The sequence below is a fragment of the Jaculus jaculus genome, chromosome 6 (assembly GCF_020740685.1).
Source record: "Jaculus jaculus isolate mJacJac1 chromosome 6, mJacJac1.mat.Y.cur, whole genome shotgun sequence".
Lineage (NCBI taxonomy): Eukaryota > Metazoa > Chordata > Mammalia > Rodentia > Dipodidae > Jaculus > Jaculus jaculus.
The window spans coordinates 60,126,914-60,154,689 of record NC_059107.1 but is presented as its reverse complement, the minus strand read 5'-3'; the positions used below and the strand labels follow the sequence as shown (position 1 = coordinate 60,154,689).

The 27,776-nt window shown below is 45.8% G+C and overlaps 3 protein-coding genes and 1 pseudogene across 4 annotated transcripts; 2 read left to right on the top strand and 2 right to left on the bottom strand.

Annotated features, from left to right (window-relative positions):
* Nucleotides 1-4,091: 4,091 nt before the first annotated feature.
* On the bottom strand, nt 4,092-4,934 carry LOC101601276 (annotated as a pseudogene).
* Nucleotides 4,935-15,842: 10,908 nt separating this feature from the next.
* On the top strand, nt 15,843-20,506 carry Ino80b (INO80 complex subunit B). The gene is made up of 5 exons (XM_004668263.3): nt 15,843-15,999; nt 16,207-16,399; nt 16,604-16,722; nt 16,888-17,057; nt 19,600-20,506. The coding sequence occupies exons 1-5, from the start codon at nt 15,891-15,893 to the stop codon at nt 20,125-20,127; spliced, it is 1,119 nt and encodes a 372-aa protein (XP_004668320.2). The 5' UTR covers nt 15,843-15,890; the 3' UTR covers nt 20,128-20,506.
* A 170-nt stretch (nt 20,507-20,676) lies between these two features.
* On the top strand, nt 20,677-23,186 carry Wbp1 (WW domain binding protein 1). 2 transcript variants are annotated; one of them, XM_045153317.1, is made up of 5 exons: nt 20,677-20,882; nt 21,199-21,300; nt 21,979-22,081; nt 22,206-22,382; nt 22,523-23,186. In XM_045153317.1, the coding sequence occupies exons 1-5, from the start codon at nt 20,814-20,816 to the stop codon at nt 22,981-22,983; spliced, it is 912 nt and encodes a 303-aa protein (XP_045009252.1). In that variant the 5' UTR covers nt 20,677-20,813; the 3' UTR covers nt 22,984-23,186. The 2 variants fall into 2 exon arrangements, with proteins under 2 accessions (XP_045009252.1, XP_004668319.1); XM_004668262.2 differs by lacking the exon at nt 21,199-21,300.
* Nucleotides 23,187-23,349: 163 nt separating this feature from the next.
* Mogs (mannosyl-oligosaccharide glucosidase) lies at nt 23,350-26,863 on the bottom strand. Its single transcript, XM_004668261.2, has 4 exons — nt 26,506-26,863; nt 26,098-26,324; nt 25,472-25,668; nt 23,350-25,261 (listed from the first exon to the last, which is right to left on the bottom strand). Exons 1-4 carry the CDS (start codon nt 26,846-26,848, stop codon nt 23,530-23,532), a joined length of 2,499 nt encoding a protein of 832 aa, XP_004668318.2. The 5' UTR covers nt 26,849-26,863; the 3' UTR covers nt 23,350-23,529.
* Between the last annotated feature and the right edge of the window lie 913 nt (nt 26,864-27,776).

The following is a 27,776-nucleotide window of genomic DNA, read 5'->3' as shown; positions in this document are numbered from 1 at the left end:
TATTTGTTAAGATTTGCTTTGTGTCCTAATATATGTCCTAATATATTTAGAGAATGTTCTATGTGCTGCTGAAAAGAATTCTGCAGCATTTGGATGAAATGCCCTGTATATATCTGTTAGGTCCATTCCTTCTATGACCTCATTTAGTCCAGATGCCTCTCTGTTTATTTTTTGTCAGGATGACCTGTCCATTCATGAGAGTGGGGTGTTGAAATCACCCACTACCACTGTATTTGGTGTTATCTGTGACCTTAGTTCTAATAGCATTAGTTTGATGAATTTGGGAGCCCCCATGTTAGGTGCATATATGTTTAGGATTGTAATGTCCTCCTGTGGGAGTGTGCCCTTAATCAATATAATGACCTTCCTTATCTTTCTTGACTAACATTGGATTGAAGTCTACCTGTCAGATATTAGGATAGCAACCCCTGCTTGTTTTCTAGGCCCATTTGCTTGAAACACCGTTTTCCAACCTTTCATCCTAAGATAATGTCCATCCTTTGTAGAAGGGTGAGTTTCTTAGAGACAACAAATTATAGGATCCTGCTTTTTAACCCAGTCTGCAAACCTATGTCTTTTGGTAGGGGCAGTGAGGCCATTGATATTAAGAGATATTATTGAAAGGTGTGTATTTATGTTTGCCTTTTTTTTTGTAGTTCCGGTTCTACCTTTGCTCTCTTGTGTTAAGTAGTATTTGAGTATTGTTTGTTTTTTTCAGTTCCTTATATGTGTGCTTTTCCTTCTCTTTGGCATGGAGTATTCTATCAAATATTTTCTGTAGATAGAGCTGGTTCTGTCTTCAAATACTTCTTTAGCCTGCTTTTGTCATGGAATGTCCTTATTTCTCTGTCTATTTGAATGGATAGCTTTGCAGGATAACGTAACCCTGGGTGACAGTTGTTATCTTTCAGAACTTGGAATATATCACTCCAAGCCCTTCTGGCTTTAAAAATTTGTGTTGAATAATCTGCTGTAATCCTGATGGGCCTGCCTTTGTAGGTAACATGATTTTTCTCTCTAACTGCTTTCAATATTTTTTCTTTGGATTATGTGTTTAGTAGTTTGATTATAATATGGAGAGGAGAGGTTCTTTCCACGTTTTGTCTGGCTGGGGTTCTAAAGGCTTCCTGTATCTGCATTGGCACCTCTTTCCCAATTTGGAGGAAGTTTTCTTCTATGATTTTGTTGAAGACACCTACTATGCCTTTGGACTGAAATTCTCCTTCTACTATGCCCTGAATTCTTATGTTTGATCATTTCATAGTGTCCCAAATATCTTGAAATTCCCATTTATACTTTTCTATTAGTTTGTCTTTCTCTTTGTTGGACTATATTAGATCTGCCACCTGGTCTTCTAGCTTAGATATTCTGTCCTCTCCTTCACCCATTCTACTGGTGAGATTTTCTACAGAGTTTTTATTTTTTTTATTTCATTAACTGTGTTCTTCATTGCTAGTAATTCTGACTAGTTTTTCTTTATTATTTCTATTTCTTTATTTATGTCTTGTATTGACTTCTTTATTTCATTAAATTGGTGTCCTGTGTCTTCTTTGATTCCTTTGATTTCTTCTTTGACTTCTTTGAACATATTTACAATCATTCTTTTGAAGTCTTTCTCAGGCATTTCCTCTAACTCATTCTCACTGGAGGCCATTTCTGATGCATTAATACTTTTTGGTGGATATATATTGTCTTGATTTTTAGTGTTTCTTGTGTTATAATGTATATATTTTTGCATCTTGGATTAAGTTAATGCTTGGATTTTCTAGTTACCTGGGTATTCTTAGCTGTATCAGTTGATTTGATGTTATATATCTTCAGGGTAGGAGTTTAAGGTGCTAGGTTTGGCTCTTAAGACTCTCAGAGTATCTACAAAGGTGTTCCTAGGGGTTGGGTTTGCCTGCTATGGGAGTATTCAAGTAGGCTGAGTGGAACAAAATACAGATAGATTCTAAAATTTAACTAAACAATGTACACATTCAATGAAAATCAGCAGTGAGTATTTATGCAAGAATAGTATTATAACGACCAGATCCTCTGTCAACAAAGAGGTTAAGATTTCTGGTCTGTTGATGGTTCCAAGTCAGCTTGTAACCAAGTAAGACCCTTTCCTGGTGCAATCCCAGTTACTTTTTTTTTTTGATGATTTTGGTCTCAGTTATGCTGTGCTCTGCTTGTGTCCCTCTTTGGTGCCCTGTGGGTTCAAGTAGGCTGGCTGGATTCCTAGACCGCTGTTCTGTTTTCTGGAGCTGGGCACTGGCTTTTCCTGTGGGGCAAGCTGAGCCTGGAAGCTGTGGCCCCACAGACCTGGCTCCACCGCTGCTGGAGGTGCTACTGCTGGAGCCCCCACTGCCGCTGCTGCTGCTGCTGAATCCACTGCTGCTGGAGTCACTGATGCTGCTACCAGAGCTAGAGCTGGCGCTGCCAATGCCAGAGTCGAAGCCAGAGCTGACACTGCTGGGTCCACCTAGGCCTGCCTGTGTGGGTTCTGGATGCCCTGGATCTCTCCTACTTCTCTGCTGCCATTTTAATTTCTTATACACCTCACTTTTTAGTAAAAGTGTGTATTTTGCTGGGTATTCTTTGGCTTTTTCTCTCCTAGGCTGCTTTGGTGTGGTTCCTAAGCCACCATCTTAACTGGAAGTCCCATAGCCCATTTTTAATTGGATTGTTTGATTTCTTATTATTTATTTTTTAATATGAATGACAAATAATACAAATATTTTTTAATTGAAATAAACAAAAAATTTTACACAGCTCTCACTTGCAAACAAACTCTTGCTTGACTGTATTACTGAGCAAAAACAAAGCTGAAGAAAACACCCTTCTGTTTTGACATGTATTTGGAGACAGGTAGGAAGACACTACTTGTTTTTTAAAAAACTGACCTCCCCTAAGGCCTGGTCATAGAAGTGTAAACAATGTAAATGAATCCACCATTACCAGCTGACATATCATATCCATGTTACCTGTGCATTCAGAGATCACACACACACCTGCCAATATACTTGGGAAGGGTCACTATATCAGTTACATCTGAGTTCTTGGTAGGCAGGACTGTCAGAGAAAGAGTAATCTGGAATGAGTTTTGTGTCCTATTTATTCTCTTCAATGACAGGCTACAACAGAAAGATACTTCCTGGAAGTTTTCCTTTTCACTTTGTTTCTTTTTCAGTTTTTATGATTTACATAATTGTTTGATTCATCTGCCTAAAGAATAAGCCTGCAAAAAGTATTAAAGCACAAGACACCTCTTATTCCTTCAAAATCTGCATTTTTCAAGTTTTATACTGTATCCACAGTGTGTCAGCAGTTCTTGAATATGAAGCAGAAACACAAATGGGCAGAACTCGTCTGAGCTGCAGGTGTGCGTAACCAGAGCACAGTAGCTCTAGGTGGGAAGGAGACACGGGGAAGGAGAGAAAGCAAATGTTCGTGTGCACGGAATGTGGTTCAAGTCTTTGGATTTAAAAATAAGTTCCTCCAGAGAAGCTGGCTATTACAGTTTCCAGGAAACTTCTGTGTCTCTCAAAATGGACCCGAAAAGTTCCAATCCAGACTTTTGAAATGACAGTTATGAGGTGCTACAAAATATATAGTATAATTGATCAAAGCAGTTAGAGGACGAAGGATAAACGTGTCTTCCTCAGCTACACTTTGTAGCATAGCTTCTTAAGCAGTCAGTGGATCAGTGAAAAAAAAAACCACTGAAGTACCGGAAGTACTTTGAAGCATAGGGGTTAAAAAAGTACTGCACAGATTATCTGTATAAATCAATAACAGGACTTCATGACTAGGAAAATGTTCTAACAGGATAGATCTCTCAACATTAAATGTATCAGAATTAACAACAACAAAAAGACTTACAAGTAGATATAGCGATAATAGAAAATTACAAGGCAGAGACCACAAAAAAAAGAAAAAAAAAAATCAAGACAATGCTATAGGTTCAACAGTATCCCATGAGGCTAGAAAATCTGTTAAGTTTGTTAACTAGCAAAATATCACTCTTGTTTATAAATCACTTATTTATCATATGACCACACTATGTTGAATCCTTTCCATATACTGAAGACTCATACAGTCAGCCTTTAAGCATTCTGCATTTCTTTCTCAATCTTGTAGCTGATTATCTTGTTCCAGTTGATTTTGGTGTGGGTAACTGGAAGCTGCCGGCACAATGCCTTGAATGTGGTGTCTGACATTGTTTGATAGTTTTCACTAATGGCTGTCTGATATTCATTGTCTGCGCTCACTATTATTTTAGTAAACTCCTTGGCAGTTTGGAGTTCATTAGAAACAGTGAGTCTTGTACATCTTTATGACTAACTGAACATTGCCATCTTCATAATAATGAACCTGAATCTTGAGCACTCCAACTACCTGGGCTGTAGGTAGTGTGATAGTGAACTTCCATTCTGATTGTCAACAGCCATTCCAGAAGTTCTTGGGCTGAAATTGCTGGCTTTCAATGTATGCAATAATGGTCTGCTGCCCATCTATAGTTTTAGCATAAACAGTACAGAAGCCGTTGGAGTAATGATCTTTCACATAAGCTTTTAAAGCACTGTCACAGGATTCTCTCCAGGACTTCAATCCCCTGTCTACATCTTCTGACTGGGGGTCACTTGCTTCTTTCCATAAGTGATCAAACTTAAAGGAAATTTTGTTTACTGGATCTAAAAATCTGCTATTACCCAGGTCACCATACTCTGTAATTAAGACCTGATCATCATATCCTTCTGTCTTCACAGATGTGAACTGATCCATGTTATACTGGGCAAATGCTGCCCCTTCCCTGAGAAGATTGTCATTACTAAGTAGTAGCTGGACATCATTGAACACTTCAATTCTCCTGGGGGTGCATGAGTGATGAATTTAGCAGCTATGCAAACCTTCTCCTCATCTGACACCCAATCCTCAAAGTCCGCCATCTTGGGCTGCAATGGCCCAGCCCAGCCAGAGGCAGGGGCTTATTATTTAGTTTTTTGAGTTCTTTGTATATCCTAGATATTAATCAGATGTATAGCTGGCAAAGATTTTCTCCCATTCTGTAGTTGCTTCTTCCTCTATTCACAGTGTCCTTTGCTATACAAAAGCTTTGAAATTTCATGAGGTCCAAGTGGTTGATTAGTGGTTTTATTTCCTGGGCAACTGTGGTTTTATTCAGAAAGTCACTGGCTATGTCAATATGCTGAAGTGTTTCCCCCTACATTTTCCTTTAGCAGTTTCAAAGTTTTGGGTCTGATATTAAGGTCTTTGATCCATTTGGACTTAATTCTTGTGCATGGAGTGAGATAAAGATCTATTTTCATCCTTTTACAGATACATATCTAGTATTCACAGCACCATTTGTTGAAGAGGCTGTCTTTTCTCCAATAAGTATTTTTGGTATTGTTTTCAAAGATCAGATGGCTATAGCTGCCTGGATTTACATCTGGGTCCTCTATTCTGTTCCATTGATCTACATGTCTGTTTTTGTGCCAGTACCATGCTGTTTTTGTTACTATGGCTCTGTAATATAGGTTAAAATCAGGTATGGTGATACCACCAGGCTTATTTTTGTTGGTCAAAATTGTTTTAGATATTTGAGGGGTTTTGTGCTTCCAAATGAATTTTAGGATTTTTTTTTTTCTATTTCCATGAAGAATGCCATTGGAATTTTGATAGGAATTGCATTAAATGTGTAGATTGCTTTTGGTAAGATTGCTATTTTCACAATATTGATTCTTCCAATACAATTTCCATTTCTTAGTGTCTTTTTCAATTTCTGTTTTGAGTGTTTTATAGTTTTCATTGTAAAGATCCGAGGGGGGGAAAAAAAGATCCTTCACTTCCTTGGTTAGGTATATTCCAAGGTACTTTATGATTATTTTTTTGAGGCAATTGTGAATGAGAGTGATTTTCTGATTTAACCCTTGGCATATTTTGTTGTTAGTATATAGGAAAGCTACTGATTTATGTGTGTTTATTTGTATCCTGCTACGTTGCTAACAGTATTTATCACATCTAACAGTTTGCAGGTAGAATCTTTAGGGTCTTTTTTTTTCCTTTCTTTTTATTATTATTATTTTTTTATTAACAACTTCCATGACTGTAAACAATATCGCATGGTAATATGCTCCCTCCCCCATGTACCCCATTGAAACTCTATTCTCCATCATATCCCCTCCCCCTGTCAATCCGTCTCTCTTTTATTTTGATGTCATGATCTGTTCTTCCTGTTATGATGGTCTTGCGTAGGTAGTGTCAGGCACTGTGAGGTCATGGATATTCAGGCCATTTTGTGTCTGGAGGAGCATGTTGTAAGGAGTCCTACCCTTCCTTTGGCTCTTACATTCTTTCTGCCACCTCTTCCACAATGGACTCTGAGCCTTGGAAGGTGTGATAAGAGATATTACAGTGCTGAGCACTCCTCTGTCACTTCTTCCCAGCACCGTGATGCCTTCTGAGTCATCCCAAGGTCACTGCCATCTGAAAAGAGAAGGTTCTCTACCAAAAGTGAGAGTAGCATTAATATATGGGTATGAACATTAAAAGAAGTGCTTACTACGTAGTTTGATGAGCGTAGTATATACTTTTAGCCAGACAGCAGCACATGTTACATCCCTAGGGCTCATGGGTACCTCTGTTGTAGGTTTTCAGTATCAAGGATGCATTCCCTCCCATGGATCTGGCCTCCAGTCCAATTAGAGGGCAGTTGGTTTCCATCATGATGACGTGCCACTATTGCACCAGTTGGCTCATTTTGCCTGGCTGGCCAAATATAAGGCTTGCAGTGTCCACTGTTGAGTATCTTTACTGGTGATGTCTCTTTCTCCCATTGACCTACATGAAGAATGGCTTCTTCCAGATTTCTGGCAGCTGGTCTACATGAAGGAGGTTATCAGCTCAGTACCAGCAGGATTTCTCATTGACCTTGCAGCCCAAGTATGTGGAGTCTTCAGCAATAGTGTCTTACCATCTATTCCTGGTGGGAAACCAAGGGCCTCGGCAATGGCCTATAATGTTTTGGGGGCATCAGTGACCTCCCTGGCTAACAATTCACTGGAAGATATCTTTAGAAACCTTTATGCATGGAATCATATCTTCTGCAAATAATGATCATTTGATCTCTTCCTTTCCAATTTGGATTCCTTTTATGTGTGTCTATTGCCTTATTGCTTTAGCTAAGACTTCTAGTACTATATATTAAATAAAAGTGGGGACCATGGACACTCTTGTCTTTTTTCTAATTTTAGTGCAAAAGCTTCTAGATTTTCCACATTTAGTATTATGTTGACTGTAGATTTGTCATAAATAGCCTTTGTAATGTTGCGATATGTTCCTTCTATTCCTCCCCCCCGCCTTTTTTTTTTTTTTTTTTTTCAAGTTAGAGTTTCACTTTAGCCCAGGCTGACCTGGAATTCACTATGTAGTCTCAGGGTGGCCTCAAACTCACAGTGATCCTCCTACCTGTGCCTTCAAGTGCTGGGATTACAGCTGTGCACCACCACACCTGGCTTATTCCTATTTCTTTAGAATTTCTACCATAAAGGGATGTTGCATTTTTTAAATGCCTTTTCTGTATATATTGATATGTTCATGTGATTTTAAAATATCTTTTGTTTTTATTTATTTATTACAGAGAGGGAGGGAAGGAGCGGGAGAGAGAGCACATCAGAGCCTTTAGCCTCTGCAAAGAACTCCAGATGCATGTGCTACCATGTGCATTTGGCTTATGTGGATTTTGGGAGTTGATCCTAGGTCCTTAGCCTTTGCAGGCAAGTGCCTTAATTGGTAAGCCATCTCTCCATCCAATCATTAATGTTTTCTCTTTCAGTCAGTTTATATAGTAATTATATTTATCAATTTGTGTATTTTGAACCATCCCTGCATCTCTGGATAAAGCCTACTTGTTCTGGGTGAATGAAATTTTTGATATGTTCTTGTATTCTGTTTGTATTATTTTGTGAAGAATTTTTGCATTTATGTTCATGAGGGAGATTGGTCTGTAATTTTCTTTTTTTGTTCTTTGTTCTGTCTTTGTCTGGTTTGGGTATCAGGGTAATGCTGGCTTCATAGAAGAAATTTGGTGGTACCCCTTCCTTTTATATTTTATGGAAATCTTTGAGAAGCATTAGTGTTAGTTTTTCCTGGAAGGTCTTGCAATATTCACCTGTCAATTCATCTGGGCCTAACTTTTTTTAGTTGGGATTTTCTTTTGTAATTGTTTGGATCTCTGTACTTGTCATGGGCTCATTTAGTGGTTAATCTCATCTTGATTTAATTTCGGTAGGTCATATAAATCCAGAAAATCAACCATTTCTGTCAGATTTTCAAACTTAGTTGAATATATGTTCTTAAAATATGTCCTTATGATTTTCTGAATTTCTTTGGTATCTTTTGTAATGGTGCTTTTCATCTCTAATTTTGTTAATTTTTGTCTCTTTTCACTTTCTTTTTTTTTTTCTTGTCCTTTTTATTTCTCTTTTGAGGTAGGGTCTCATTCTAGCCCAGGCTGACCTGAAATTCACTATGTAATCTCATGCTAACCTTGAACTCACAGTGATCCACCTAACTCTGCCTCCTTAGTGCTAAGATTAAAGGTAGGCCACCATGCCTGGCTCTTCTCTCTGCCTTTTGGTGAGATTTGCTAGGTATTTATTAGTTTTCTGTATCCTTTCAAAGACCTACTCTTTGTTTCATTGATTCTTTGCTTTGTGATTTTGGTTTCTATTTCATTAATTTCTATCTAATCTTTAATGTTTCTTCTTCTCTACTGCTTTTTGGTTTGCCTGCTGTTCTTTTTCCAAGACCTTAAAGTGAATAATTAAATTGTTTCCTTGCAACTTTGTAATTTCTTAATATAGGCACTTAAAGCTACAATTTTCCCTCTTAGAATTGCCTTCATTATGTCCAAAAGTTTTGAGTATGTTGCATTATTATCATCATTTGATTCTATAAATATTTGATATCCTTCTTGATTTCTTCATTGACCCGTTCATCATTCAGTAGTGTACTGTTTAGTTTCCATTATTTTGTGTTATGCTCTATAGCTTTTATTGCTGTTGATTTTTCCTTTACTCTCTTGTATTAACTATTATTTCAGTCTCCTTATGTGTGTGCTTTTCTTTCTCTTCATCATGAAGGATCCCTTCAAGTATTTTCTGTAGATCTGGCTTAGTGGAAATACTTTCTTTCACCTGTTTTTGTGTGGAATGTCTTTCTTTCTCTGTCAATTTGGATAGCTTTGCTGGATAAATTCATCATGGTTGACAGTTGTTATCTTTCAGAACTTGGAATACATCATTCCAAGCCCTTCTGGCTTTTAAAGTTTGTGTTGAGTAATCTGCTATCCTGATGGGAGCACCTTTGTATGTGACTTGATTTTTCTCTCTAACTGCTTTCAATATATCTTTGGTTTGTGTGTTTAGTACTTTAATTATAATATGGTGGTAAGAGGTTCTTTCCTGATAGTGTCTGACTGGCATTCTAAAGGATTCCTGTATCCCTACTGGCATTTCTTTCCCTATTTGGAGGACATTTCCTCCTAAGATTTTGTTGAAAATACCTACTATGCCTTTGGAGTAAAATTCTCCTTCTACTATACCCTGAATTTTTGCTTGATCTCTTCATAGTGTCCTGAATGTCTTTCATCTTTCCAGCCCCAATGTCTTGAAATTCCCATTCATGTCTTCCTATTACTTTGTCTTTCTCTTTGTTGTACCATATTAGATCTTCCACTGTGTCTTCTAGGTCAAATACTCTGTCCTCTCCTTGATCCATTCTACTGGTGAGACTTCTACAGAGTTTTCTACTTGACTTACTCTGTTTTGCATTTCTACTATTTTTCTTTATTTTTTTTCATTATTTCTATTTCCTTATCCATGTCTACTGTATTGGCCTCCTAATTTCATTAAGTTGGTTTCTTGTGTCCTCTTTGGATTCCTTCAGGAATTGGTTTTCTTCTTTGATTTCTTTGAACACAGGTATAATCATTTTTTTGAGTTCATTTCTCAAGCATTACATCTAAATCAGTCTCACTAGATGTCATTTCTGATGGACTTATAATTTTTGTTAAAATTATATTAATTTTTTGTGTTTCTTGTATTATAATGTAGAGATTTTTGCATCTTGAGTTAATTTGATGCTTAAGTTTTCTTATTATCCGCAGTATTCTTAGACATGTAAATCCGACTTTATATGTCTTCAGGGAAGGAGCTTATGGTGATAGGTGTGGCTCTTCTATTACTCCCAAAGTAATAGCAGAAGTGACCCTAGGTGTTGAGTTTGCCTTCTATGCAAGTATTCTAGTAGGCTGGATGGAGCAAATTATTGGCAAATCCTAAAATTCAATTGAGCAATATACACATTCAATCAAAACCAGCACAGAGCATTTATGCAAGAGTGGGGATTAAAAAAAACAGATAATCTAATAAAGTCAAAGTCCCTAAGGATGTGTGTTGTCTCACACCTTTAATACTGTCAACTGGGAGGCTGAGATTTCTGATCTGAAATGGGTTCCAGGTCAGCCTGGGGCAAAATAAAACCCTGCCCCCAATAATGACAGATGAATAGGACAAAGGCCTTATAAATCAGGAAATTTCAAAGGCACCAATAGTCAACACCAATAAACATCTTGAGAATGGTAAAGCCAACAAAGAATACATCAATCAAATCTAATACATAATCTGCCCTGACATGGAAGGTGAGATTAGCATTTCCAATGCAGGCCTATATACTGGGCTTTGTGCAAGTAGGCCCTATTATCTTTTGGGATGGCTTCCAATCTCACCCATGCTGAGTGCCCACCTCTGTCTCTCTATGTTGCACTGTAGATTAAGTTAGGCTACTTGAGTGGCTGGATCTGGTATTCTGATTGGCTGTGCTGGATGTTGTGTGGCCAGGGGTTGGATGAGTTCTGTGGTTTGTAGAACTGGTGGTTGGGGAAAGAGCAGCTGTTTGGGGTACCTGGAGTTGGAGCAGAGCTGCTCATCTGGTCCTATTTGTGTTCTCCTTCAGCAGCTGCTCGGCTGGTCCCTGCTATCTGCCCCTTTGGGTTTATTGACTTGTGAGGCACCTGGCTTCTGCTCCTGTGACTCTGTGTCAAGAAGGGCAGGCTCACAGACAGGGGCTGCCAGCGCCATGGCAAGGGCCAATTCTGGTTTGTTTCCTGATTGATAGAAGCTCTGGGTCTCTCCCGCTTCTCTGCTGAGTTTGATAATTCCTTATGCATCTTCACTTTTTGGTAGAAGAGTCTATTTTGTTATTTTTAGGTTTACCCCCCCTCCCTGCCCAGGCTGCTTTGTCATGGCTACTATGCCACCATCTTACCTGGAAGTCTATTTTTTAATATTTTTTTTTGTGGTACGGTTTCCCTCTAGATAGGCTGACATGGTATTCACACATAACAGTATTATTTTTATTATTACTATTTTTCCTATTTTTTTTTTGTGACATCCCAGGATGGCCTAGATCAGAATACATGTACTTGAGGATGACCTTGAACTACTGATCCTCCTGCCTTCACCTCCCCAGTGCTGGGATTACAGCTGTGCACCACCATGCTCAGTGTTCTACATTGCAGCTGGCCATCCAATCCAGACATTTGTGTATGCTAGGCAAGCACTCTATCAATTCAGCTACAACCTGAACCCTAATATTATTGTTTTCTAGAAACATCTTTTATTGTGATCAATACTACCTTAATTATTATGCATTCTTAACTTATTCTTTTTTAAATAATCATTTATTAATTTTTGAAAGAGGAAGAGAAAGAGGCAAATAGAGAGAATAGATGCACCAGGGCCTCATTGCAAATGAACTCCAGACACATGTCATCTTGTGCATCTGGCTTATGTGGGCACTGGGGAACTGAATATGTGTCCTTGGGCTTTGCAGGCAAGTGCCTTCGCCACTCTCTCGTTTTTGTATTTTTTATTTTTATTAATTTATATGAGAGAGACAGAGAGACAGACACAGAGAGAGACAGAGAGAGAATGAGTGTGCCAGGACCTCCAGCCACTGTTAATGAACTCCAGATGTATGCTCCACACCTTGTGCATCTGGCTTACTTGGGTTCTGGGGAACCAAGCCTGGGTGCTTTGGCTTTGCAGGCAAGCACCTTAACTACTAAGCCATGTCTTCAGCCCCTCTCTCTCTTTTAATCTTTCTGTTTTTGTTTTTCGAGGTAGGGTCTCACTCTGGTCCAGGCTGACCTGGAATTAACTCTGTAGTCTCAGGGTGGCCTTGAACTCACAGCAATCCTCCTACCTCTGCCTCCTGAGTGCTGGGATTAAACGCGTGCTCCACCACGCCCGGCTCTTTTAATCTTTCTGCCTTTTCCCTTCCTTCCTATCTTCCTTCTCATTTCGCCTGCCTGCCTTCCCTCCTCCCTTCCTTCCTTCCTTCCTTCCTTCCTTCCTTCCTTCCTTCCTTCCTTCCTTCCTTCCTTCCTTCCTTCCTTCCTTCCTTCCTTCCTCCCTTCCTTTCTTCCTCCCCACCCCCTCAAGAAAGGGTTTCACTGCTGGGCATGGTGGCACATGCCTTTAATCCCAGCACTCAGGTAGAGGTAGGAGGATTGCTGTGAGTTTGAGGCCACCCTGAGACTACATAGTGAATTGCAGGTCAGCCTGGGCTAGAGCGAAACCCTACCTGGGAAAAAAAAGGAGGGGGGGGGTTCACACAACCCAGGCTGACCTCAACTCATAGGGAGTATTTTTTAAAATTTAAGTTGGCAAGCACCTTAACCACTAAGCCATGTCTCCACCCCCTCTCTCTCTTTTAATCTTTCTGTCTTTTCCCTTCCTTCCTATCTTCCTTCTTACCTTGCCTGCCTGCCTTCCTTCCTTCCTTCCTTCCTTCCTTCCTTCCTTCCTTCCTTCCTTCCTTCCTCCTTTCCTTTCCTTTCCTTTCTTCCCTTCCTTCCTTCCTTCCTTCCTTCCTTCCTTCCTTCCTTCCTTCCTTCCTTCCTTCCTTCCTTCCTTCCTTCCTTCCTTCCTTCCTTCCTTCCTTCCTTCCTCACCCCCTCAAGAAAGGGTTTCACTGCCGGGCATGGTGGTGCATGCCTTTAATCCCAGCACTCGGGTAGAGGCAGGAGGATCGCTGTGAGTTCAAGGCCACCTGAGATTACATGGTGAGTTCCAGGTCAGCCTGGGCTAGAGTGAGACCCTACCTCGAAAAACCAATAATAATAATAATAATAATAATAATAAATACATAATTTTTTTAATGAGAGAGACAGCAAGAGAGAAAGAGAGAGGGAGAGAAATGGCATGCCAGGGCCTCCAGCCACTGCAGTAGAACTCCAGTCATATGCACCACCTAGTGTGCATGTGCAACCTTACACTTGGGTCACCTTGTGTGTCTGGTTTACATGGCATCTGAAGAGTAGAACATGGGCCCTTAGACCTTGCAGACAAGTGCCTTAACCACTAAGCAATCTTACCTCAGCCTCCCAAGTACTGGGATCAAAGGTGTATGTGCCAGCATGACCAACTAATTTTATTTTATTTTGAGGTAGGGTTTCACTGTAGCCCAGGCTGACCTGGAATTCATTGTGTAGTCCCAGGATGGCCTTGAACTCACAGAGATCCTTCTACATCTGCCTCCCAAGTGCTGGGATTAAAGGCATGTGCCACCACGCCCAGCTTTTATTTTATTTTATTAGTATTTATAAAGTTGGAATTTGGGCTGAGGAGATGGAACTAGTTTATAAAATTGGAATCTGGGCTGGGTGTGGTGGTCCACGCCTTTAATCCCAGCAGAGGCTAAATTAGGAGAATCGCTGTTAGTTTGAGGGCAACCTACATAGTGAATTCTAGGTCAGCGTGGGTTAGACGACCTTGAAAAACACAAACAAAAATTGGATTCTGAAGCTCAAAGATGTTAATGTTTAGTCCAAGGTGGTGTAGTTAATAACTGGTGGAACAAATATTTGATAACGGGCATGACTCCAAAGTCCTTTCTCTTAATCTTAATCATTATATTACAGTGATTTACTACTGAATTCCCAGGAACAACTGCTCATTGAGTCTTCATTTTTTTTTGAAGGTAGGGTCTCACTCTAGCCCAGGCTGACCTGGAATTCACTATGGAGCCTCAGGGTGCCCTCGAACTCATGGCAATTCTCCTACCTCTGCCTCCTGAGTGCTGGGATTAAAAGCGTGTGCCACCACGCATGGCTGAATCTTCTTTTTTTAATAGAAACAGTATTACTTTTATTTAAAAAATAGAAACTACTATTAAAAAAATACAAACAGTGCTACTTTGAATAAAATAGAAACAGTACTACATTTTTTAAAATAGAAACTGCACTACTTTAAAAAATATATATAAGTACTACTTTTTTAAAATAGAAACAAAATCCTCCTCTTTTGAGATTTACTAATTTCACTTGGGTATTTCCCCTCTCTCTCTCTAGAAAATATATTCTGTGGCTTTTTTTTTTTTCACAGTATATAGTATTTTCTTTTCTTTTCAATTAACAACTTCTATGATTGTAAACAATATCTCATGTTAATGCCCTCCCTCCCCCCCACTTTCCCCTTTGAAACTCCGTTCTCCATCATATCTTCTTGCACAGTTTTCCAACCACACCCAAAAGCAATTGCTCCTGTTGTCAGTTTCTTGGGTAGCTTTCTGGGACTCATTTCTTTTTTCTTTTCTTTTCTTTTTTACTTTTCTTTTTTTTTTTTTTTTTTTTAGGTACGATCTCCCTGTATCCCTGACAGACCGGGAATTCACTATATAGTCTCAAGGTGGCCTGGAACTATTGGCAATCCTTCCACCTCTGCCTTCCAAATGCTGGGATTAAAGGCATGTGCCACCATGCTGGGCTCCCACTTCTTTTACTAACTTCATAATTCCTCATTGTAGAGATTTACGTACTTCATTTCTTTATTTCGTTTACTTTTAAAAACTATTTTGTTTTTATTTTATTCATTTACTTTGCTATTTTTATTATTTATTTTATTTATTTATTTTTGGGTTTTCGAGGTAGGGTCTCACTCTAGCTCAGGCTGACCTGAATTCACTAGGTAGTCTCAGGGTGGCTTTGAACTCAGAGCAATCCTCCTACTCTGCCTCCCAAAAACAAAACAAGGGGGGGGGAGGGGAAAGTGGGAGGGAGGAAGAACAGAGAGCCTTTCCCCATGAGAAGGCAAGAATAGGGTGAAGCCCTCCCTGAGACCCGAATTGGGGTCATTTATAGGTTCTGAATGGGGCTGAGCTAACCAGCCATAATACCAGGATCAGATTTAATCCTTCCAGGAATCTTAATTCTAGGAAGGAGGACTCCTTCCTGGGGAGGGATTCAGGTCAGGCAGCAAGAGATAAGTAGACGCTGTATCTTTCTCAAGGACGTTTCCTGCTTTTACATTTTTTTGGGACACCGGAGTTGTTACCCTAAACTATCTCAATGCTTTCCTTCCTCCCATCTTCTCTCTTCCTTTTTTTACGTTTCCAGTCTGTCTGTCTCTGTCTTTTTCGTGTCTCCCCCCTGTTTTTCGATGTAGGGTCTCGCTGTAGCCCAGGCTGACCTGGAATTCACCGTGTACTGTCAGGGTAGTCTTGAACCCACAGTGACCCTTCTACCTCTGTCTTCCGAGTGCTGGGATTAAAGGCGTGCGCTACCACGCCCGGCCGAATTTTCGTTTTGCATTTTAAAACAAGTGTCCGCACGTCGCTCCATACCGGCCTCAATTCAAGATCCTCCTTCCTCTGCCACACGAATGTTGGGCGGACTGCGCCACCACAGCCCGCAGCCCGGAACTATTCTTGGAAGAGTCATTGTTTCTCAGGGAGGAATGTGCCTGTAAAGAGGGCGCCCCGCACAAACATGGTTGCCACACACCGGAAGTGGCCGGTGATTTTGTTGGAGTCAGTTCTTCCGCGGGGCGGAAAAAGGCATGTCTGCTAGTATCTCAACCATTTCCAGTCCTCTTTCCTCACAGGACCCTATGAGTAAGCTGTGGCGGCGCGGGAGCACCTCTGGAGCGATGGAGGCCCCGGAGCCGGGTAAGCGCGGGTCTACCAAACCGAGCCCTTCTCGAAAAAGGAGTCCCTTTGCGGCTCGGGGCTTCCAGGGCGCGTCGCCACAGGTGGGACGGAGAGGCAGCGCGGTCGGTGTGGCAACAGTTAGTCACGCGGGAAGAGTGGGACTCTGCGGGCTCTCGGTTATGCCGCCGGTCGCCGGAACGCCGCTGACAAGCCCTCCCTCCGCAGGGGAAGCGCTCGAGTTGAGCCTGGCAGGTGCCCACGGCCACGGAGTGCACAAGAAAAAGCACAAGAAACACAAAAAGAAACATAAGAAGAAACATCATCAAGATGAGGAGGCCGGGCCGACACAGCAGACTCCTGCCAAGCCCCAACTTAAACTTAAAATCAAGCTGGGTGGGCAGGTCCTGGGCACCAAGAGGTGAGACCAAGAGAGCCAGTGTTTTACTTGAGGGAATTTAGGGGCAGGTGGAAATGGAAATGAGAACCTGGCTGAGCTTTCTAGAAGACAGAATGAACACTGGCTTCAAGGCTTTAAGGCAGCAAGAGGACGGGAAGACTGTGTAGCTACGGGGCCTGAGAAAGACACTTGCCTACTTTACATAGCAGTGCTGCTTCTCTGCAGTGTCCCTACCTTCACTGTGATCCCGGAGGGGCCTCGCTCCCCCTCTCCACTGATGGTTGTGGATAATGAAGAGGAGCCTATGGAAGGAGTCCCCCTGGAGCAGTACCGAGCCTGGCTGGGTGAGAGGGATTTGGAGGTGGAGGAAACTGGGTTTCTCATATCTGGCTAAAGGAGAGGGTTGGTTTTAAGGTGAATGAGAATTGAGTGTCCCAATATGAACTTTGCCAAGTTAGAGTTCGCTATCACAATAATTCTACTTTTCTCTCTCCAAAATTCCTACCCAGATGAAGACAGTAATCTGTCACCCTCCCCACTTCGGGATCTGTCAGGGGGTCTGGGTGGCCAGGAGGAAGAGGAAGAACAGAGGTGGCTAGATGCCCTGGAGAAAGGGGAGCTGGATGACAATGGAGACCTCAAGAAAGAGATCAATGAGCGACTGCTTACTGCTCGGCAGGTAAGTTGGTTCATTTTTTTTTTTCAAGGCAGGGTCCCACTCTAATCCCGTGGACCTGAAACTTACTCTGTAGACTAGGCTGGCCTTGGATTCAGTGTGATCCTCCTGCCTCAGCCTCCTAAATACTGGGACTAAAGGCATGTGCCACCATGCCCAGGTGGTTCATTCTTTACTTATTTTTTTAAATTTATTTTTACTTAAAATTTTTTTATTTTATTTATTTGAGAGATAGAAAGAGGCAGAAAGAGAGAGGAGAGAATGGACACCCCAAGGCCTTCAGCCACTGTAAATGAACTTCAGAGGCATGTGCCTTGTGCATCTGGCTTAGGAGGGTCTTGGGTCCTTGGCTTTGCAGGCAGATGCCTTAATGGCTAAGCCATCTCTCCAGCCCTGGTTCATTCTTTTTTTATTTTTTTAATAAATCTCAACTTCTTTTTTTTTTTTAATACTACTTTTTAAAAAATTTTTATTTATTTATTTCTTTGAGAGCGACAGACACAAAGAGAAAGACAGATAGAGGGAGAGAGAGAATGGGCGCGCCAGGGCTTCCAGCCTCTGCAAACGAACTCCAGACGCGTGCGCCCTCTTGTGCATCTGGCTAACGTGGGACCTGGGGAACCGAGCCTCGAACCAGGGTCCTTAGGCTTCACAGGCAAGAGTTTAACCGCTAAGCCATCTCTCCAGCCCACTGGTTCATTCTTTAGTCACTCACTGAATACATATCAAGAACTTGACATGTCCCAAGCACTTGGCTAGGTAGTGAGGGTATTAATAGGAGAGAAAAGCGAATTTCATGCTTACAGATGAAATAATAAGAATAATGAAAGAAGGTAAGAGCCAAAGGAAGGGTAGGACTCCTTACAGTGTGCTCCCCCCAGACACAAAATGGCCTGGATATCCATAACCTCACAGTGCCTGACACTACCTACATAAGACCATCATAATAGGAGGAAAAGATGATAACATCAAAATAAAAGAGAGACTGAGAGGGGGAGGGGATATGATGAGAATGGAGTTTCAAAGGGGAAAGTGTGGGGAGGAAGGGTATTACCATGGGATATTGTTTATAATCATGGAAGTTGTTAATAAAAAAATTTGAAAAGACAAAAAGAATAATAAGTGGCAAGAAGGAGCTTTTCAGTTAAAGAGGCTAGCAGATTGCCGGCCGTGGTGGCACATGCCTTTAATCCCAGCACTTGGGAGGCAGAGGTAGGAGGATCGCCGTGAGTTCGAGGCCACCCTGAGATTCCATAGTGAATTCCAGGTCAGCCTGGGCTAGCGTGAAACCTTACCTCGAAAAACCAAAAAAAAAAAAAAAAAAAAAAAAAGAGGCTAGCAGATGTGAAGCCCATAGGGCACAGACCTGAGACTGTCATATGTCACGCCAGGTAAAGAAAGAAAGTGATGTCCCTAATTCACTGACGGGTTGTATGCAGAGAAATGAGAAATGATATAACTGATTTGTATTTCAGTAGGTAATTTGGCTTCTATGTGGAGAATATATCCTAGTGAGGTTAAGGGATAGAAAGATGGTATTGATGAGATAGGTGAGTTGGTGCATGCCTGAAATCCCAGCACTTGAGAGGCAGGATAGCAGCAAGCTCATGGCCAGCCTGGTTTACATTCCAGCCTAACCAGGCCTACATAATAAGCCCTTGTCTCAGAACAAACAACAAAAAAAACAAAATGTGGGCTGGAGAGATGGCTTAGCAGTTAAGGTGCTTGCCTGTGAAGCCTAAGGATCCAGGTTCAATTCTCCATATCCCACATAAGTCAGATGCACATGATGGCAAATGCATTGGGAGTTCGTTTGTAGTGGCCTCAGGCCCTGGCATGCCCATTCTCAATCTCTCACTTTCCTGTTTCTAATCAATCAATAAATAAAAATAAATCTTTAAAAGAAATGCCAAGGAGCTAGGAAGGCAGCGCAGTGAATAAAGTGCTTGCTACCCAAGCATGAGGACATGAGTTCAAATCGCCAGCACCTCGCCAGCACCCACCTAAAAGCTAAGTACCATCTTTGGGGAGGCAGAGACAGCAGGATCATGAGGCTTTGACCTTTGGCCTCCACAGGCATGCAAGTGCACTAGTACCCATGCTCAAACATATACAAACATGCCTGCATGGCATACCTATATATCACGAACATGTTAAAAAAAAAAAAAAAACCTACTGGAAGTTTGGGGCAGGGTTTCACTCTAGCCCAGGATAACCTGAAACTCTAGCTCTGGGTTGGCCTGAAACTCACTGTGATCTTCCTCCCTTGACCTCCTTAAAGTTCTGGGACTAAAGGCTTGCATTACCATACGGTTGGGGACAGAGTTTGGGTATACAGGCAGGGAGGTGACAACACTGATGCTTTCCCCCTTGAGAGTCAGAGGACCTGGGACAATATTCAGGGCCCCAGAATAGGGTCCGCACTAATTACCTCTGCGAAGGCTCGCACTTCTCATGACTCTGCTTCCCATGTCCCCTCTTCTCCCTTGACCCAGTGGTCCTCATCACTCTGTTCACACATGCCTCCCCTTCTGTCTTTCCTCAGCGAGCTCTGCTGCAGAAGGCACGGAGTCAACCTTCCCCCGTATTGCCTCTGCCTGTGGCTGGGGGCAGCCCGGCCCCGGCTCTCACGGAGGAAATGCTGCTGAAGCGAGAGGAACGGGCGCGCAAGAGGCGGCTGCAGGCTGCGAGGCGGGCGGAAGAGCATAAGAACCAAACCATCGAGCGCCTCACCAAGACTGCGGCGCCCAGTGGGCGCGGGGCTCGGGGAGGTGCGCGGGGCGAGAGGCGCGGAGGGCGGGCTGCGGCCCCAGCCCCGGCCCCTATGGTGCGCTATTGCAGTGGGGCTCAGGGATCGACCCTGTCGTTCCCACCTGGCATCCCATCCCCCGCCGCGCTGTCGCAGAGGCCTGCCCCGTCAAGCCCTCCTCCGCGCTGCTCTGTCCCCGGCTGCCCTCACCCGCGCCGCTACGCCTGCTCCCGCACGGGCCAAGCACTCTGCAGTCTTCAGTGCTACCGCATCAACCTGCAGATGCGGCTCGGGGGTCCTGGCTCCCCCCTTTTGGCTACCTAAGGCTCCTGCAGAACCCGGACTTTGCACCCTCTCCGATGCGGGGTTTTCAGTGTCTTCCCCCGCCCTATTAAATGTCATCCGGTGCTTCAGCTTGTACAGAATTGGGGGAGTGGGATGTGAGTGAACCACCCTGTTAGGCACAGCCGGCCCAGCTTGGAGCTCGGAATCCCCTGCGAGAGAAGCCCAGTGGATCAGTGCCTGGACTCCTGTGCTGGGGGGATTACCTGTGGTGCTCCGGAATTTGGAGCCAATCGGCGGGAACTTTGCTCTTCTGGATGACCATTCATTGGTTGATAAGTCAAAGCCCGTTTTTCGTCCTTATTGGTCACTGTTGCTGTCACTCAGAGTCTGGATCAAACATTCCCCCATTCTTTGTCTGTGCAAGCTCTTGTTGTCTGGGAAAGGGGGGGAGGCCGTGCTGTGGATTGGATAGAGGTAGAGACCTGTGATCTGTTCCTATTGGTCTGTCCCTCAATGTGCGGTGCTGGTTGGTTGGACGGGGGCGACCTGGGTCCTAGTTGGCGGAGCTCTCCTCGGGTTGGGAGCTCCGGCCGCAGACGCGGAGTGATGGTGGCCGTAGCGAAGATGGGCCGGGCAGGGACCGTGGCGGTGGCGGCAGAGGTGGCAGGGGCGGGGCAGCTGGCGGTAGAGGAGGCTGTGGTCTTCATGGGGCTGTAGGTGGAGGCATGGCTCGGGCCAGCAGCGGGAACGGCAGCGAGGAGGCCTGGGGGGCACATCGGGCGCCGCAACAGCAGGTATCCCAGCAGCTCCAAAACCTTATCACAACAGCCATTTATTTCTCTTTCCCATTTCCTGTCCCTTCTTGTTGTGGGGTGGGGGAGGAACTCACGGAGCCAAGGTGTCTTGAAGTTCCTAAACATGTCCCTTCCACTCGTTATCTAAACTTTGTAACGTAGATGCAGTTGACTTTACCTGCAGCCTCTTAAAGACCCCATCCCGTGGCTGCAGTGGCTCTCCAGTAACCCAGAGGCATAGCAAGGCCCCAGGGAGGCCTCCCTCTGCCTTGCAACAGTTATTTGTGATGTTTTTCTATGCCTATTGTCACAACAGAGTCCGGCAGCGTCTTCTCTTGAGGGAGCAATTTGGAGAAGAGCTGGAACCCAGACTCGCGCCTTGGATACCATCCTTTATCATCCGCAGCAGTCCCATCTGGTTGGGAGCACTGCTCTGGGTCTCACACTGCCTCTCCTCTTCCCTAGGGAGCATGAGTCCCAGGGGTGGAAAGACCCATCTTGGGCTGTGTGGGAGGCAGACTGTGGGGCATGATGAAAATATTTTATCCTTGGAAATGATCCTAAATCCCTGCCCATTGTCTAAGACTTTTAAAAAATTATATTTTTTTTTGCAAGCAAAGAGAGTATGTATGGGCACACCAGGGCCTCCTGACACTGCAGCTGATTAGATGCATGAGTCACTTTTTGCATCTGGCTTTAGGTGGGTGGGTACTGGGGAATCGGACCCAAGCAGACAAGACTTTGTAAGCAATCACTTTTAACTGCTGACCCATCTTTCTAGCTCTAAGACTTTTGAAATAGCCAAGAATGTCTTCTGGTTCTTGCCTAAAGACTCCCTTAACAGAAAATAGCCTGCCCAACCAGGCTTGAATGAGAGAAGTCTTGGTTTTGCAGGGCTGAAAATCTCCCACTTTGTTTTCTACACTGATTTGCTATTCCAAATCCTCTTCCATTATTGACAGCCCTACAGATATTTGTAAGCTCCCCTCAGCACTCCTGAGTTGGCTTACAGGGTGGAAGTGCATATGTGCAGAGGGGGTGGACCAGGCATTGGGCTAGAATCTCCCTTAGCTCTTAAGTGCCTCCTTGCCCCCAGCTTCGAGAACTGTGCCCAGGAGTGAACAACCAGCCCTACCTCTGTGAGAGTGGTCACTGCTGCGGGGAGACTGGCTGCTGCACTTACTACTATGAGCTCTGGTGTGAGTCTCCAAAAGGGATCATTCTCAGTTCCCTTTGCCCACCCTCCCTTGGGCCTGAGGGGATCACCAAGGAACGTTCTCTGCATGGGAGGTATCTGAGATGCACCCTCCTTTCCTCCTGTAGGGTTCTGGCTGCTCTGGACTGTTCTTATCCTCTTTAGCTGCTGTTGCGCCTTCCGCCACCGACGAGCTAAACTCCGGTTGCAACAGCAGCAGCGGCAGCGTGAAATCAACTTGTTGGCCTACCATGGGGCATGCCACGGGACTGGCCCTGTTCCTTCAGGCTCACTGCTTGACCTTCGTGAGTGACTTAAGGCTCTGGACAGTATCAGTGTGGCCTTTCCCAAACCAGGACCCCAAATCATGCCGCATTTCCGTTTATAGACATTTCAAAGCACCCCTAATTGCCTTCGACCACCCTTGCTGTTCTCTTCTCTGCAGGTCTCCTCAGCGCCTTCAAACCCCCAGCCTATGAGGATGTGGTTCAACGCCCAGGCACACCACCACCTCCTTACACCATGGGCCTAGGCCGCCCCTCAATGGCTTCCAGTGAATGCACCTGCTGCTCCTCTGCATCCAACTGCCCTACCCACTGCCAGGGGACGAATGTGGAAGGTGTTTCCTCTCACCAGAGTGCCCCCCCTCATCAGGAGAGTGAGCCCGAGGCAGGGTTGAGCCCAGCCCACACCCCCCCTTCCTGCCGCTATCGTCGCCTAACTGGTGACTCAGGTATTGAGCTCTGCCCTTGTCCTGACCCTAGTAACGGTGATCTAGTCAAGGAGACGAGGGTTAGTGCCACCTTGCCAGATCTGGAGGACCATGCCCCCTGTATACTGCCCCCAGATCCCATGTTCCAGGTTTCTCCCATGGGACTGCCTTCCAGTGACCAGGACATCCAATAAGTAGTTTTGGCAGAAAGCTGGATGTTACTTCTCTGCCAGGGACAGCCTGGTCCACACTTCAGTTCTCTGTCCTCTCTAGAGCCTGCCTTGGACGGCGGGAGCTCTGAAGAGAGGGGCAGTACGGGGGACTGTGCTAGCTTAGTCCCCCCTCCCCCGTGACATACACAGGAGCCTTTGATCTCATTAAAGAGATGTGAACCAACTGTCTGTGGATTTGGGTAGAATAGACCTCCATACTGCGTGGCACATGACCTGACTTGGGTTTGAAGGGGATGGGCGGATTGTAGCCATTTGTCACTTTTCCTAAAAACACCAGGTACCCCTGAAGCCTAAGATGACATCTCTAAGGGAGGCAAAGCTGGCAAGTTATGTTCTTTCAAATTTATTTAGAAAAATAGACTGGGTTCACATTCATCCCAGGGCTTTGTGGGATGACAGAAGACACCTGAGATGAACTTAGAAAGGTGTAAAGGACTCTGACCAGTGCCAGACACACCTTGTCTGTCCAGAATGGCGTAAGTGGCCTGGCCTTCCTCCCATCCCACTTCAGTAGTCTTCAGCCATGATCAATAAGATAAGGCTGGTCCAGCCCTGGAAAGGGCGGCAGCCCATGCCCCGCCCATCCTGGTCACTGTACTGTTCCCAAAGGAATCCTGTAGCCTCATACTGCCGCCACACATTCTTCACCACGTTGGCACGGAGCTCGTTGTGGAGCTTGGCAGCCTGGGCCTGGTGAGGACCCTCCAGATGCCCATAGTAGTGGAGTGCCCCCAAGGCCAAGTAGTTGATATTTAGCCAAACTGCACCCCGCCAGTAGGGAGGATCATGCTCAGAATTGCGCTGGTTGTAAAAGGGGCTAGAGGCTGCAAGTGAACGCAATCCAAATGGGCTCCAGAGGTGGCGGCTGTCCGCTAGAAGACTCAGCAGGGGCCCTAAGCGGGGTGAGCTGGGGTCCAGCAGTCGGAGCAAAAAGGGAAAAAGAGAGACATAGCCCAAGGCATCCACATACTGCAAGCGAGGTTGGGGCTGGCCAACCACCCGAACCTGTCCCTGAGGGGGCCTAGGCTTGAGCTGTACTGCCTTTGTGTGGTTCCCAAAGTCCGCAAAGACCCCCAGCTCCTGAGCCCAGTGCAGCTTGTCCAGAGTCTCCTGTTCTTCCAGAGAGGCGGCCAGTGGACTCAGCTCTGCAGCGGCCTCAGCCTCCCCCAGCTGCTCCGCAAGCTGTGACAGCACTCGTGCACCCAGTGCCACCCAGCATCGCAGGTCCAGGTGGCGCTCTGTTGCAGAAGGGTGTGAAGCCCGGGGGTAGTCATCCAGCCCTGAGGGCAGGGTCTTGGGGTTCAGGAGGGTGGGGAGGGCTGGGTCCCGGCCCCGCCAACGATAAGATAGTGGCACTGGCCCTGCCTGACTTTGATGGAGCCAGGAGAACCAAGCATGCAGGCGGGGGAAGGCTCTGCGGAGGAAGGCCAAATCTGCAGGATCACCGCCTTCTAGCATGTGCCATACTGGCAAGAGCAGAGTTGGGGGATTGGCATGGGCTGCTCGTTGCACTAGGAATTCTGGGGGCACCCGGGCTCGTGCCTCATCTCCCAGTATCTGCTCCCGCCCAATCCAGCCATCAGCATTAAGCAGCCCCAGCCAGTGGCCTACAGCCTCCCGGGTGAGGAGAGGATCCCATCTCTGGACCACTAGCTGGTGAAAACCTTCATCCCAAAGGAATCCTCGAGGAAAGAAAGACCGGGAAGGCACCCCAGAGAAAAGAGGGACTGGTGGGAAAAGGATGGGGTCCTCCTTCTGCTCAGACCCTTCCACCCCTGTGTCTGGCAATACAAGACCCTGCCCATAGAAATAGCCAATCCCACCAAGGAGGCCGCTGAGGGCAACCTGACCCAAAACCTGTTCCCCAGGGCTCAGGCCCTTCTCTTTGAGTTGGAAGGTCTTCTCAAAGCGCTTTCTAAAGGCTTCAACATGGCTGTCTAAAACCTGGGTCAGCAGGCTGCCTGTTAGCTGCCCCAGGGCTCGGTTCCCTCCTGCCTGGGCACTGCCAGATTCGAAGACAAACTCCACAGAGAAGGGAACTTTCAGAGTCACCTGCTGTATCAAAAACTGCCCGTGCCCACTTGGGCCTCTCTCTTCCCACTTTAGAGATCCAGGCAAACCAAGGTAGCGTTCAGGAGAGGCTCCTGGGGGCCGGTGCTGAAACCAACTGTTTAGACGACTCTTTACCATGTCTGTCAGCAGGGGCAGTCCTGGATTAGAGGACCAGAAGACATTGTAGCTTGAAGAGAAGACGACAAAGAGGAATTATTATTCAGGAAGTGGGAGTGGGGATTTTAAAGGGAAAAACGAGGTGCCCAGGAGCCAGGAGATAGGACTTGGCGATTCAAGGAACATGAAGACTGATAAGAAGGTAAGGTGGGGGAATAGAAACTGGGCTGAAGTAGGGGTCCATACCACCCCTGCCACCACCCCACATTCTTCTGGTTACCTGCCATACTTGGGGGCAGCGCCCCCTGGACTAGTTGGTGGCAAAAGTGTGAGACGGAAGTCACCGAGTTCATTAGTATGCCCACTGATAAACTTCAACTGTCCCTTAGTTTCAACCTCTGGTCGTAGGACTTCCTGGCCATCTGTCACCACATAGAAGAATAGGGAGACCAAAGGGAGGAAAGAGGTACCTGAAGCCTGACCAAAGAGAACAACAAAGCATTAGGTTAGTGCTCTTTTGATTAGCCTTACTGGGTAAGGGGATCAGAGAGGGCAGAAACATGGTGAACACAGCCGGCAGCGTTGAAAGTCACTGCCGGCAAGTAGATACACCCAGTAGGAAAAGCTAAAGTACTTTACTCAGGATTCTCTGGGAAGTGCTTTTTGAGCGAAATCCTAAACTAAGAGCACCGCATTTGATCCTTACCATCTATCTTGTGACTTGGGTATTACTATTATCTCTGCTTTACAAACAGATCAAGACTTAGAGGTGTGAGGCAGAGACAATCATAGACTAATGTTCAAGGCAGGACTCCAAGGAGGTAGCCCACTTAACACTGCCTTTGCGAGCTTCAAGGGAAGGATGGAAGGATCCGGGCTGAGGAAAGGGTACCCTGAGGCCCTGACCTGAGGCTCTACTGTCACTCTCCAGCTCCAGTCCCCTCCATGCTGACCCCCAGGCCTCTTGACGAACTCAGTGGTGAGCCATAAGGCCCCATCTTGGATGTGTTGCCGCCCGAAGGAGAGGCCGTCGTGGAACTCCCAGCCATAGGGACCCACGCCGTCTCCCTGTTCACACGTATGCCTGAGCCTAGGGGTCCCTGGGGTGGCGCCCTGCTGCGCCCACATCAGTCCTGGGGAGTAGAATAGCCACGTGAGTTAAGGAGATCGCAGTCCCTCTGGATCTCGGAGGGCTTCAGGGTCGTCTTTCGATAACTCTCCTGATCCACTCCTCCCCACCCCGCTGGCGGGAAGCTGGGGCACACGGACTAAGAGAGTGCACCTGCCTGCCCCTCCACTCCAGGGCCCGGTTACCAGTGAGGAGGGGCTTCGGGCTGCGCGTCTTCATGCCGAAGTAGACGTGGGGCCGGTAGGTGCCCCAGAAGAGGTCTGGGGCCGCGGCGGGGCCCGAGGAGTCAGGGGGCAGCGCCGGGGGCGCCGAGTGCAGCGTCACCGCGCGCCGCGCACGGTACCACGCTAGCACCCAGCGCCCCGACAGCGCCAGGGCCAGGGCCAGCACCACGACAGCCAGCGCCGCTCCCCCCGCAGTGCCACGGGCCCCACCGCCCTGGCGCCCGGGGCCGCCCCGAGAAACCCTCTCCACAGTCCGCTGTCCCTCTGCGGGCGCAGGGCGCCGCCGCCGCTCGCCCCGGGCCATCCCGGCACCCAGGCCGGGGCGGGCGGAGACCAGGCCGCGGAGCCCCTACGGTGCGACTCGGGTCGCGCCAACCGGCCACCGTCGCGTCCACAGCACCCGCAATCCCGCGCCCGCTCGGCGCCCGCCTCCGGCCGGAAGTCCCGCCTGGCCCCGCCACGTCAGGTCAAGTCCCGGAACCCGGAAGCTGTGGATCTAGGTCTGATTTTTCACCTCTGGCTGTGTGAGGTGGTCTGTGAATGTGCAGTTATGTGGGACCTTCACGTAGTTCAAGGGCTGAGAAAACCAATCCCATTTTGATTACTTATTTGAGAGCGAAAGCAAGAATGGGCCTCCAGCCACTGCAAACAAAACTTAAGACATATGCTCCACCTTGTGCATCTGGCTTACCTGGGACCTGGAGAATCAACCCTGGGTCCTTAGGCTTTGCAGACAAACGCCTTAACCGCTAAGCCATCTCTCCAGTCCCCCAATCTCATTCTGAGACCCCCTTTTTTCTTGAACGATCATGCAGCCGCCAGTATTGGCAGGGGTTATGTGAAACAGGATTCAGCCCAGTCTGACCTTAAACTCACAATCCTACCTTAGTGCTGGGTTTACAGGCATATGCTACCACGCTTGGCTAATACGCCACCTTTACATATAACTGCCCAACTTCAATCCAGTAGCAGGAAACTATGGCCAATGGTCTCATATATCCCAAACCGGCCTCACACTCTAACAGAGGGTGACCTTTGACTGACTCTCCTCCTTTCCCAGCAGAGTGCAGAAATTCAAGATTTGTGCCACCCACACAACCGGTTTCTGTGGTGGTGATGGGAATCAAACCCAGGGTTTTGCATGCTAGGCAAACTACCAACTAAGCTACCTCCTCAGTCCCTGTTCTATTTATTTATTCATTCATTTGCAGTGCAAAGGATGTGTTGCAGTC